Source organism: Streptopelia decaocto, assembly GCF_964273445.1.
Source record: "Streptopelia decaocto genome assembly, chromosome: 4".
Lineage (NCBI taxonomy): Eukaryota > Metazoa > Chordata > Aves > Columbiformes > Columbidae > Streptopelia > Streptopelia decaocto.
This window is the reverse complement of record NC_138658.1, coordinates 33,396,675-33,411,048: the sequence shown is the minus strand read 5'-3', so window position 1 is coordinate 33,411,048 and position 14,374 is coordinate 33,396,675. Positions and strand designations below refer to the sequence as shown.

At 36.5% G+C, this 14,374-nt stretch overlaps 1 protein-coding gene across 4 annotated transcripts in view; it reads right to left on the bottom strand.

The window, feature by feature from the left end:
* The window catches only part of GUCY1A1 (guanylate cyclase 1 soluble subunit alpha 1), a 37,324-nt gene that overhangs the window by 6,940 nt on the left and 16,010 nt on the right, over positions 1-14,374 (bottom strand). For all 4 annotated transcript variants that reach the window (XM_082050491.1, XM_082050490.1, XM_082050488.1 and 1 more), the window contains exons 2-5: positions 6,766-7,172; positions 3,782-3,843; positions 2,113-2,171; positions 361-1,070 (exon numbers count right to left, since the gene is read on the bottom strand). In XM_082050491.1, the coding sequence (XP_081906617.1) occupies positions 361-1,070; positions 2,113-2,171; positions 3,782-3,843; positions 6,766-7,014 (1,080 nt within the window). In that variant the 5' untranslated portion in view covers positions 7,015-7,172. The remainder of the gene's footprint in view (positions 1-360; positions 1,071-2,112; positions 2,172-3,781; positions 3,844-6,765; positions 7,173-14,374) is intronic.

Below are 14,374 nucleotides of genomic sequence, written 5' to 3'. Positions count from 1 at the left end.
AGCTTTCCCTGCCCTTGTCTTTGTGTTGGAGATGCCCTTATTCTGAGCAGCATGGCATGTCATTGGCTTTGTCTTAATTTATTGAGTTTATCTCAATATTGTGTTGTTTTTTGATTTTTTTTTTAAATATCAAATTAACAGTAGGATTTTACTTGTGCTAAAGTCCTAAAGCAGAGTTTTGAATGAATATTGGCTTCAGAATCTGAATTACATTAGAGTGCCCTCAATAAATCATTACTGTTCAGTTCTATTAGATGTTGAGAGGTAGACAATGCAAAATGCACCATGTTTTGTGGCTATTTTAACTGTCTTAGGAAAACAATTTCCTCACAGAAATAATAGCTATAAAAAGTCTCTTACCATGGATGATTTCATATCAGTATTATCCCATCTTCTGACTCGTACAGTAAACTGCATATTTAGCATGGTCATTATTCCACTAAAAGTGCAGCTTACTTTGGGGGTAAGAATTTCAAAATACTCTTCAAAATTTGGCTTAGCTTGAAATTCTCTCCTGGTCAAAAGTCTTCTTATCCCATTTCCAATTTGAAGAACTGACATATCCTTGTCAAACATAAAATGAAATGGGAAAGTCTTACAGAACATAGAGGCAGGAATCACAAGTGAAGACTGTGGTTTACATGGAGATAAGGAAGGTTTTGCACTTTTGACTTGTATAGAATACAGCAAATAAGGCTGATTAGCAAACTCAGTGCAGTCATTATGGAAACAAGGAGGCATGAGCATCACTTCCACCTCAGTTTCATACAAAATATGAGCTGCTGCTTTAATAATACCGGACAGAATAAGACTCGTGATTTTCTTAGGAAAGAAATAATACACATTTAAGAAGTCCTGATCTTTCTCCAGGCATAATATGGAGGCATCTTCAAGTCTGTCCTTTTTTCCTGCTTCCTGGCTGTGGCCACTCTGCTTCAGCAGAGTAGTGAAACTGTTCAAGAAGTCCTTAAGGGTTCCTCCAATAACCCCTAATATGTGTTCATCCTCTTCATAGCATATTTTGAATAGCTCTTCACCAAGGGATTCCCGTAAAGACTCCACAGGAACACCTGCATGGAATCACATTTTAGTCAGAGCTGCATGCATCATGCTGAATCACAGGCTAACCTTCATCTTTTTCACACTAGACCAAATCAAATAATTAGCAATATCCTTCCCTGATCCAGCACTGACACCTGAGGGTCCTCCATTTAGGAGTCCTGCTGTAACAAAAGACAAACTTGTGGTGCCTGGAAAACAGGGAGACAATAAGTTGCGGTTTGGAAAGATCCAACATCCAGTGTTCTTTTTAGAGATGTAGACAAAATCCATGTAGGTTTTGGCACAGAGTTTAACCTGATTCCCTTAGCTTGATATAAAGAAATAAAACAAGAATTTAAAAAATTAAAATAAGAATGAAAAAGATATAAGTACTATACCTGATACAATAATTTAAATGACCCTAGGAGTATTCCACGGTACTGAGGCCAATTGGCACAGAAAAGCTCAGATCTTTGCTAGTGAATTCATTTTAACAGGATAACTGCATGCAGACTGACTATTGGGGATGTTTCAACTCCCCAACTGTTACTGGGAATCATTTGGAAAAATGTTATCTGTCACAGGCCAACTGTGTGCCAGGACCAGCGTAACAATTTAAGTGCACAGAAGACCACATTCAGATCCTGGAAATGTTAATTTACTATTACGGATGTAGCCACAAAGTTCTGTATTGCAAATTACAGCAGTTCTCTTCCGATGGACTATAGTCCTTCAGAAGATGAAAAGGATCAAACGGTTTTTCATGAGTATAAAACTGTAATTTATTACTGAATGTGTGTTACAAGTCTCTCTAGATGTTTGATCTGAGGGGTGCATGATTCTATGACAGCTCGGACTTGATAAACTCAGCCCTTTAGCTCAAATTTTGACACTCTGCACTGTCAGTTGCAGAGATCACCTTTAGGCTCTGTGTTGTCAGCATCACTTACACAGAGAAAATTATTTCTTTATAACTAGCCTAACTTATATATACATATATTACTTTATATACGAAACTTACATTTAATCTATGTATTTATATATACGTATTATTAAACAAGCTTACATTACCTGCTGCATTAGCATGATCACTGATTATTTTTTCAAAATCTTCTCTATCCTCAGTTTTTCTGTAAAGATGATAAAAATATAAATAAAACCACTGAAAAATCAAGATAAACATGCTAAAAATAGTAAGAAGCAGAAGTCACCTACACTGCCTTCAATGTGTACAGACCAATTTCTGCTGATCAAATAGGCAGTTTTTCATTAATTGAAAAAAGAGTCTTGGTAGGATCTTAGATTTTCCTGCGTATTAGTGATAAATTACAGTTTTAGTGGTCTCAGTTCTGATTATGATTGAGGACAAATGCTATAGACTATCACCAATTAAAAACTCCTAGGTTGCAGCAGTCCTGGTTTTTGTTTGGTTCAGTTTTTTTGCTTGAAGCCATAGCTATATTTTGTAACATATTGTAAAATAGAATTGGAATTTATATTCAAGCATTTAGTGGAATTACATTAGATTCAACTCAAAAGAGGTGAGAAAGTATGTCTGTTTTGAGAGGACATACCAATAACAACTGTTAACTTCAAAATTACTTGTTTGTTGGTAGTAATCCAGATTCTGTGACACAAAACTGCAGACCTCTGACTTCTCTGAGGTCAATAAACGTCAACCTGAATGTCAGACCCAAAAATGATGAGGACATGCAGCTTAGACTAACCTCCCTATAACCAATAATGGTGCAGACTTTCTAAATTTCTTCACTTGAAATACCTTAGATATGTTTATATGCAAGAGCAATACAGACATTTAGATTTGGTTTACATTTGCATTAAGAATAGCATAATAATTTTTTGTTTCAAACTAATACTGCAGGAAGCAACACAAAATTAAAGAGTGGGAAAATATTCACATCAATAAGGCAGTCGGCAATTGCAAAGCACATCTGACCAGCTATCTTTGGTTCAGTCAATGCATATGAAGTGTTTTAAGAATATCAAGTATAATTTAAAACATACATTGTAATTAACCTTCTCAAGGTGAGCGATAATGTAGTTTCCAACTTCATTATTCTTCTCCACTTTTGAAAGGAGATCTAAACTGAGGGCTTGCTTTTTCAGATGCATTCCATACATTGAATCTTCAATGTATAATGAGACACTAAGAAATTCTCTAATCCCTACAAGGCTCAAATGATTAATATTGGATTAGTACTATGATGAGTTCCTCAGAAACAGCAACCAGAAACCAAGGGAGCCCAGTAAACACATGAGTGTCAGGATCTGTAGTGTATGATTCCTTGTTGTATCAGAAGCCTTTTTTCTTTTAATAATACAAATTGTTTGCATTTCAAATTCTTTTCCTGGAATCTTAGAAACACTGGGCTTGATCCATATACAACCATATCTACATTTCCATCTATGCCTGCGTAGTCTCTGACTTCCTCTGAAACACTTGCTTATTTTAAACAAAGTCCTTGCCTGTTTCCCTGCACAAATGGCTAAATTTGACCATGAAGTTAACTTTGTGAGTGATTAAAATATTTGTGAATATTTTAAAATAAACAAAATCATTATTAACTTACATTACATGAAATGTTACACACCAATTTGACAAGATAATTGAAAACAGGTTCCGGAAGTCCTGATTCCCAGCCACCACCCCAGTCTCTATGAGCTGCCTGCAAAACACTTTTGCCATGAAGTTAGCTGCAAACCCATTATGCATGCATACCTTGTTTCTTTTATTCTGTGTTTTGCAAGTGTTCTCTGAAGTGCAAGATTTAGTCTTTCAAACTGGGGAGGAAAAAACGGTATGTTGATTAAAATGTCATTGCTGAACATATAATTATCAGTAATATTTTTACACAGAAAATAATTACTTCACTGTCATTGGAACTAACGGCTTTTTTCAAGATGGTATAGTTGTTAGAAACAGCATGTCATTTCCGTGTTTGGAGGCTACTTTATGTTGATGTCTTCGGCTCCAGTACCACTGTAATTAAGCCCCTTAGCTGATGTGCGCCAGTGGTTGTGCACGTTAAATATAGTGATATGCTTTACCTCTAAGTTGTCATACAGCAATAAAGACAGTGCTGCTAAGACATAAGGGTAACTATTCCAACTTTCTATTATTAGACATTCCCCCCCCCAAAAAACACCCTACCATACATGCAAAATGTAGAAAAAAATCTTTTCACTTTAAAATATGTCACAAAAAAAGCCAGTTATATTCTGCAATGTGCCCACAGCAAGACAGTTAAAACTGGCTCTTCTAGCTAGTAACTTTTATTGGAATATTAAGAGTAAATTTTTTTTTTCAGGGCAATTTTCAGAAGTTTCAAGGTTGAAATGGCAAAAGGTGACAGAGTTTCAAATGCAGCTATAAAAGATCAAGATAACATTCTGTGCTCCAGATCACCTTCTTTTCTGTTTTCAAGATTATAGCATTTCCAGACAATGTTAAAACCATTTATTTTATATTTCTATAAAAAGAATTTCAGCTATGTATGCTTCAAACTCAAATATCTGCCAGATGAAAATCTAGTCACTGTAAATAACCTTTGTAAAAAGATTCTGTCATAAAAGACCCTTTTAGAGTATCATGAAGATTTACCTTAATTTATCTCAATCACATGGTTCCATATCCTTCCTGTAGTTCCTAATTGGAACAGATACAACACTTTCCAAACATGCATATTTCAAGCTGTTGGGGCCAGCAAAGCTGTTTTATGTACATAGTATCTGATCATTCAAAACCCAAACTCCGCATAGAGACAGGGTCATAGAAAAGTGCTATAATACCATGAGAGAATTTGGCTGTGACGTTTGCCGTGGTCTGGTTTTTCTTTGCTTTTCAGAAACTAGCTATTTCTACTGCATTGTTTACTTTTTGTATTTTCAAAAGGAAAGTTTGGACATGCAAAGAAAATACCGTGTGGAAGAAAGGGAACATATTCTGGAAACAGTTTCCAAGCAAAAATCTAAATTGAACAACTCTTCTACCACATATATGAACAAGATGTAAATTACATCTGTGTGTAAACTGGTAGAGTAAGTGGAATGCCATGCAATTCATTACTTATATCCAAGTAATATTCTCTATATTTCTGTAAACACCCAAAGAAGCAAATAAAACAATCACATGCACTGCATTATATCTCAAATTTAATGAACAGTTATTCTGGAGTCACTGTGTCCTGGAGTCCCATGCACAACTGACTATGTTCATGAATCAATCGGGGTCATGATGTGATCTCCTGTTTTGGAGTTTCCAATTGGAAAGAAGATGATGTTAGTTGATGATGGTTAAGTAAGGCACTATAAAGTATCTAAGCAATTAAAAATACGTTTTTAAATAAGCAAAATCCTTCTATGGAAGATAACTGGGATTGGGAAGATGCTTAGGTCTTGACCCCAAATCAGCATGAGAACAGACTACTGTGCGGGGACAAAGTTCCAAAGCATATGACTTGAATAACAGTAAGTAGCAATGACAATAACCTTGAACTTCAGCAGCTCCTCAGGTATGTGGTCATAATATCCTTGACCTTACCAAGCTTTTGACCCAGCTGATGAAATAGCCTATTGTGATTATATAATAGGCAACTGCATACATTTATATTATTCTTTAAACTAAAAAATACCAATTATTTCATTAAAAGTCTCACCCACAACTATATACTAGAAGAGAAATACAGCAATCATGACTCCATAGAAAGGCTGCTTTGCCAGTTCATTCTTGAGTTAAAAGTTCTTTCCTTTATACATTTAAAGATCAGTTTAAAGGGATGACTTCTCTAAGTGCAGCAGAGGTAAAAAAGGGTCTACCAAAAATTGGTAATGTAGGTTTAATGAAAGGGTAATAGATGAAGATTTGCAAAAACAGATTGGCAAATAGTTCTAACAAAACTTCAGCACATTTAGTAGGATACACTGAATGTCAAGTAATAGAATTGTAATTGAGTATACAGAGTTGGCCAGTTGCCATTTGTAGTCCAAATAAATACCAGTCAGTTACTTCACACTTTCCACAGACTTTGAGGCAAGCCCAAGTGTTGAATTTTATGGAGCTGCATTTTCCATGTTCCTTTTACAGAGACAAACCATGGTATTCATCTCCACTCAAGCAAATCCCTGTGGATGCACTGTACCTGTTTTCAGTTGAGTTGAGCAGACATGAGAATACCTTTGTGGCAAACACAGACAGTAATGTTTTTAAAAATAGTATGGCAAAGAGATTAGCATCACAACAGGTGAAAACAGCCATTTTGATTTCTCTGTGATAATGACTAATGCACATAGCAGTACAGATTCAGTTAGGTGAAGTGATGAGGTGAGCACATAATTTACATAATTAGGTAATGAGACAGTTTCTCTAACTGTAACTCTACATTAAAAAATTGCTACAGAAATACATGGATTTAAAAGGAACAATTAAAACTATCAATGGAATGTTACAAATACAAGGCAAAAATATAGTGAAATAAGGGATGGTGTTAAAATATGCAAAACTGATTGTGGCAAAATTGTATCCAGAAGGAATGGAAGAGGATGAAATGAGGATATAAACTATGCAGAACTACATAAGAACACAACCTTTAATGTGAAAGCAACTTTTGAAAGGCTTACACCTAAAGGAGTGTATAAAATACTTTTTTTAATATTTATCATTAAATGCTATTAAATTATTATTATTATTATGCAGTATCTATTTACCTCAGGAAAGAGTAGTTTGCAGATGCTTTCAGTTAATGTGTGCAGGTACACTCTACTTCTGCTTGTTTTCCTTTGTGGAATATTTCCATGAGCATCTTTTTCATGGACTTCTTTGCAGATGGGCAAAGCAGCTCTAGAGTTGTTTTCTGTGCAGTCCTTGTCATGGTCCTCGGTAATGGGACTTTGAGGCAGTAAGGAAAAAGGACATTCCCCTGTGATCTTCAAGTCTTTCAGTTTTGTACAGAACATACTGTACAAAGTGTCTCTCTTCAGATTAACAGTACTTGGCTTTGTGTTTAATAGTTCTGTTTACTAACAAGAGCAGAAGATGCCAGAATAGCAGAAAAGGCAACCACTGTGGAAGATTATTGGTAGCTATAAATCACCACAGGAACAAATGTGTGCCCCTACAAAACAAAAAGAAATGAAAAAAAATTAAAAGCATTTATGTTCTCTTTCAAATTCCTGTGACGTGACAGTCTGATCATATGTGCATTAAAATAATGGCTTCTCTAGGATCTTTCTCAGGAGATCACTTAGACTCATGTGCCATTTTAAGCATGCAATCCCTCCTGACTTCAGTGCTTCAGGTAATTAAAGCTGCGTGCATGGTTAAGTTCTTGGCTGAACTGGGGCTCTAGAGATTAAGGCAGAGGAGTCGTTTTATCTGATATATCTTTGGTCACATTGATGGATGAGGTTTCTGAAAGAATAGAGAGAAAAATTATAATAAGGTTTATTATAAACCTCATAATAAGGTTTATTATAAAATTATAAAAAGGTTTAATTCTTCATAAGCAGCAACTAAAAACCACCTGATGCGGCACAATGATACTGATTTGTTAGGGATAATTAAATCACGATTTACTTGATGTCCAAGATATCCTTTTTATGACAGAGAAATGTATGACTGAAGTTAGTACTTGCACTTTTGGAACAGCAAACCATCCAAGACCAAAGGTCAGCACCTCGTGGAAAAGCCACTGGCATCCTGGCCATATGACCACATAGCTGATGTAGTTGCTTGGAAACACTGAGGGATTTTTATGTTTTCGAAGGTGGTATCTTTCAAATAACACATTAAAAAGGGGGCTGAAATTTTAATGTTAGTAATTGTTCCCTGTTCGTTATTTCAGTAAGACTTATTGTGAAAAAAAGCTCTTCCCTTAAGGGCTTCATTTTCTATTGACTGGATCTCATTGAAACAGATCCTCTCATCCTCATACAATACTCCAACAAGGTAATCCTTGAGAGCTTTTGGCGACTCTGAAAGCAGCTGAAGTATCACACTTGTCTCTCTGGAGATACAGTACAATGACAATTTATTTCAGAGGCACTATGGCTTTAATCAGCCTGCACACCACACTGCTTATTTCTGCCCCTGAGACACCAGAAGGGCTTTTAGAGTCACACAGCAACTGTACCAGGGTTAAAAATAACTAATTCCCTGGTACAGGTTATCAGCTGCTTCCTTTGAAACAGCTGGAATGAATGGCGTGGCAGAGGGGGCTGCAGACCCAGCACAAGTGGCACGGAGGAGAGGAGGAATAGGCAGAACCTGCTTTGGCTGCACCTGCTGTGATTCTGTGCTGCTGAAAAAATACATTTGGCAGGAAAGGCCCTTTTAAAGTATGCTGTAATAATGATGGTGTCAGGCCAGCTTCCGGGGGACATCTATCAATATTATTAAAGCATTAAGAATCAATAAACACAGTGCTAAGAACAAGTGGCTGAAGAATGTTTGCATGACATTCCATATTTCTGATTTGAGATTTTACATAGAACTCATTTGTGTCTACTGCATGTACATCAGTAATGCTTTATTTTTTTTTAGTTAAATACCATTGTGTAGCAAATGAGGCAACGAAAAAATCCAAGCCAGAACCACATTCTCAATATATAAATACACATAATACTTCGTAATGTAATCATCGTTTTATATATATATATATATATATATATATATATATATATATATATATATATATATATATATATATGTAAAAGTATTTTTATTCAGGAGCCATTATGTAACTATGTATTACTTCACTAAAAAAGAAAAGCAGAAAAGAACCATGTTTTCTGAAGTAAGACTGATCTGTGTACTTGTCCTGGTTTTGTTAAAAATGAGACCAGTTTCTCTTTCAGTGAATTTTCCTTTCAGCTAAGTTCTTCTAAGTAACTGCACTTTTCTGAAGTTGGATACATGTTTTTCCAGACATAGCAATGGAATGCAATGTCGCTGATAAGAATGCACACCCTGTATTTGCAAGGAGGGGTGAACGGAACAGGTGACAAAAACTGACCAATTAAGTATTCCATCCCATCCATGTCATACATCATATAAACGTGGGAGATCATGAGGGTCTCACGCTCTCTTCAACTGTGGCCAGAATCTGGAGAGGACCCTGTCTGCCGTTCCTGTGACCTGAGGCCTGGTGACAGATCCTGCATCCTTGAATCCAGTTCCGGTTTGCTGTGGTGTCCAACCCAGGACTTCTGGGTGCCTGCCCTGCGGCTGCTGGAGCAGTGCAGAGCCGGGAAATTCAAGACTGCTTTTGTTTATTTTGTATTATTTTCTCTATTTTATTAGTAGCATTGGTAAAACATTTTTAACTTTTTCCAGCTTGCAAGTCCTCTCTCTCTTTGCCTCTCTTTGCCCTCCTATTGCCTTTCTTTAGTAGGGAGGGGGGAATGGTGAGGGGAGGAAAGGAAATGGATTAACAAAGCATCTGCCATGGTTTATTGTCGCCCTGCAATTAAATAGTGACAGTACTGAAAGAAATTGTTAAGAAAAACAGTAGCATAAATGTATACAGGCATAATTTTCAAAGGATAAAAAAAAATTGTGGCTTTGATGGATATTACACATATACTCATGTCCTTTGCTGAATCTGGGCCTTACATTTCAAGATAAAACTCGAATTTATAAAATAACACTACTAGAACTTTTTAAACCAAGTATACTAGCATTTTGGAAGAAAAAAACCTCAAATATATTTTTGTGAAAAAAAATATAATAAAACATTTAAAACATCTTCCAGTGAATGTAATACTGCACCTATATGTGCTGCTATTAAAAACAAACAAACAAACAAAACCAAATGTCTGTCTCTCTGTGAAGAATGTCAGACTGAATTAATGGCTAAACTAGATACCAGCAAATATTTACTGCATTTGCACTAACCAAGAACAAAGGAAGTGGATGACCTTCAGCAATTACCAGTAGTTTTGGTGTTGGTTCTTTTTTTTTCCTGCTGCTGAAACTACTTCTCTGTTTCTGGAGGACAATAATTTGGAATTATTTGAGGGTTCACTTCCATGCTATCATACTGTATTGTACTTAAATTACATTTGATGTGGTAGGAAAAATACCCAAGCAGGTAGAATCAGGTCTGTGAAGGAAGCAATGTCATTCTTTTACACCTGGAAAACCTGAAGTCTCCAGAGGCTGCCAGGTGGGAAGGAGCGGTCCTAGATGGTCATGGGCCAGGACTTATTCAGGGGCAAAGTGGGCACAGATGTGAAGGTCCCTGAGTCAACAAAGCTGCTGGACATGCAGCTACTGGGTCTGCACCTGCTTTTTGCAATGCAGCCCGCCATCCTTTGGGCTGCAGGACACCCACATTCAGCCTTTTCCTCCCCTGGCAGGGACTGGAATCTGTTTCCTTGCTCTGAACATGACCTTGGGCTCCTGCCAATTGCTATTTATGACAAAATCATTATTGATTTGCAGGAAAGTGGAGATCCACGATGTTTCTAGTAATAACACTGTTGTACAAAACCAATATCATTAATGTACAGATCTTTAAATTCCAAGTAATGATGATAGAGTTCCTAAAGAAAGCTTCCTGCAGAACTATTTGCTCAGTATCCTGAAGTTCTTGTTTTCCCAGAAAAAAAGTTGGATGGGTCTTTGATAACATATATTGCAGTTTAAAGTCAACTTAATAGGCATAACAATTTTCAAACACTCAGCAATTCATGACTCTCTTCCTGACCTCTGCAAGGACAAGACTCCCTGAATCACATCTTTAAAGAAACAAAGTGGAAAACCTAATTCCGTGACTCAAATACTGAAAGAACCCATGCATATACTAGGTCTTCCTTTATTAAAACACCAAGCTTGCATGTGGTAATATAAGTAAAATTCAGAAAAAAGTCTATTATGTTATAGGAAAACCTGTCTCACTCACACAGTAATTAGACAGTCATTTGAAAGGTCTGATGGGAAAAAGATAATAAATTGCTATTGTAGTGTTTACAGAAGGAATTTCAGCAGTATAAGGGACCTTAAAAAGGTATGAGAAAGGAGATGGCACACATCACAGGTTAAGTGAAACATTTGCAGATGTGTTTTAAAATTGAGGAACACCAGCTCTCTTGTTGTTCACAATGTTTAAAGACATTTTCTGCTCATAATAAAAAAATAAGAAACATGGGAAAAGTTTCTGGATTTAATTTCTCTCCAAATATGCTTTGAGAGAGCTCATCTCAGGGGAGCAGCAATGTTTAATGTGAATTCTCCATCTCTGCCATATTAATTGCTGTCATATTTACCTTGGGAAGTAAATTGAAAATTAAAACTAAATCATCTGCTGTGAGATCAAACTATGAGCAGCCAATTTATTCAATGCCTGCCTGAATGCAACATGGCACTGTGCCATTCAGAAAAACTAAGATGACTTTACACAGTATAGTCATAGAAGCAGAATAATTTAAAATGCTTTGTGCAAACATTTCATTGTATATTTACATCTATACTTGTCTCACAGCCAAAATGCCTTCCTGCATGCTTATTTGTACTAGTTGCTTCTGAATATTTTCCTCTGCTAAAACATTTTCTTGACAATGGCATGAAATACAGTGCAATGAATCAATCATACAGTAAAACTCTCTAATATTAACGCAGCCATTTATAAGAATTAAGCAATTCCACTTGTTAACAGTAGCTAAAGTTGGGTTATGATCTTACTTTATAGACATGGGTCAAAAATTAGAAGCAACATTAAATATGTTTTTCTTGTTATGAGCAGATTCCTCTGCTCAGAGTAGGACAGAATATGGTATTATGCTATAATTTTTTTATTTTTAATCATCCACGTCACTTTGTTAGGCGAACTGCAGGAGTTCAGTGTGGTCTGGGAGGCCTTGCTTCAGGAGAAGCAGCTGTTAACTTCTGACTTGTCTTTATGTAAAATGGAGGCTCGCGATTCCCCTTGAGCTCTGATCTCCGAGGGATTCAGAAATCACAGGTTTTCGCCTCATACCAGTCAGCAGAGCTCTGCACAGACCAAGGCAGGAACTGCTTCTGTTATGCACCAGAAAAACACAACGGGCTTCTAGCAAGGCAGGTCAGTACCCATCACCCTATCAGTAGCAGCTGACGGTGGATTCAGCTGTTGTGCCTGTCAGCAGACAAACACAGGGAAAATAACTAATTTCTATAATTTAATCTTATTAATCTGAAGTGCAATATCTGCACTTCACTTTTTCTAATTCAAGTGTTGTGTTTAGTAACAAAATGAAAGCCCTGGTGATCTGTCAGTTTCCAAGAATTTTAAGGAGGGTTCTAAAATACACAGAGGAAATTGTTCAAGTCTGCACCAATATATAAGTTAATATTTTAAGAAGCTGAAGTATTTATTAATCTTGTTAAATCCTATACAAATAAATAAGCTTTCTTTGGCTGCTTCTTTGTTAACTTAAACATGTTCAGAGTGCACACACTTTCAAAACCTTAATTTGTTTGGGTCTATTGCTGCTTTGGAGAGCACAAGATGTAAGTAACTGGAGGAGCCATGCAAACCTGTTTACAAATTTCTAAGTAGTAGTGAGTCATACCTAACAGAAAAGTGCCAATTGTTGGCTTAGACAGAGGACATCTTGGAAAAGATGTGTCCTTCTGAAGAGGAGTGAGATGTTGTCCAGCACCTCCCATGTCAGTGACTAACCCATCAACTGAAATTTGAAGATGCCTCATTTACCTCTTTCCGGTAATTTGGTCCTGTTGTTAACACAGCAAATACATTTGCTAACGTAGCTCAGCATTAACTGAGAATAACACATAAGAATAGTTTAAAAACCATATCACGTGTAACTTGCATGTTAGGTGAAGTGCCCAGTAGGGATAGGATACCTAAATCTACAGCAACAACACAAATGTAATTAAAATATTTATCTGACCTAATTGCATAAAGAATATAACTTTATGAAAAGAAAATTGCAAAATCAAGGACTTGAGCTCTAGCAAATCTTTAATATAGGTGACGATTCAATCCTAAACCATTACCACCCCTGTGTACATACTAGCTTTACTTATCCTAGAGTAGTACCTTTTCTCTCCAGAAAGATTCTAGGCTCTTTTACAGAACTGGTTTTTCTTACTTGACCAAAGGCAATAACTGGTGAAAAGGTTGTTATAATCTCTGTAGATCAGGATGAAACATGATATTTGACAGAGAACTTCACAATAATTTAATGGTACCCAAGAAATTACCAGATTCAGCAATCTCAGATTCCACTCCAGCTCTCAAAACGAATACGCTTTGTCAGGCATTAACTTTTCTGCTTGTTCCCCCAAACTTCCACCCTTCTTCCTGACAATTCATCCCTTGTTCTGATCTGTCTGTACCCCAGAGCCCTTTAGAGTAGCCCTCTCATTTTTCACTCCAGAGCACTAATGGCCATTGTGTGCTGACCAAACCCAATTCCAGTGTCTTTACTGCCAGATATAGCTGTTTGAGGCTATCTATATCTGAGCATGCTTGAAACCTTTCTGCAAGTGACAGCATATTTTTGGTAGTAAGGAAATACCACAGCACACCACAGCACTTACTGAATTATCTAGTGGGACCACAGTGATTACCAAGCTACATACAAGGTAGTAAAGTGACTATGATAAAATAATACAAGTCCTAGCAATCCATTATTATTTTAACAGTCCAAACATTTTAGTAACTCATCCCAGTGATTGTCCTATGTGACTGCTTAGGGTAAGCTAAAAATCTAGACCTTGCTTACAAGAAATGCTTTGCCCCCACGTAATGTGGAATTTCCTCAGCTTGCTACCTATTTTCATTATGAAGGGTTTTAAAAAAACAGAGAAACGCAATGAAGTGTTCCTTCTGTGGTCCGTGTCACATAGATTGTGATCTGTATTGCTGCAACACTAGACAGCTACCAAGACAGGAGATGAAGAAAATAATTACCTTTGTTTTCTGAGAAGAAAATAAGTTACATCATTTTCCATCTTGTCCCTATTGTAATCAGCAGAAAACTGCTATTATGTCTCATTTTAAGGTCACTACAAGACAGACATTTCTGCTGTTTTAAAATATTAGCATTTGTGTAATAACAAGCTCTATACCTTGATATTGAAACCAGTGTTCTTGAAGACAGGGAAAAACCCTAGTTTTAAAGTATCACTGAATTTCAGATACTGACTTTGTGATTGACTCATTTCAAGGTCTGAAGCAAAACCCAGGATCCAAATATAGCCCTGAGAGAAGCCCAGATTCCAGATGTGAAAGTTATATTGCAGCCACATCTCTGGTTTCAATTAAAGGCACAGAAGGAACCCTAATTACACCCATGTTTTGGCATGTAG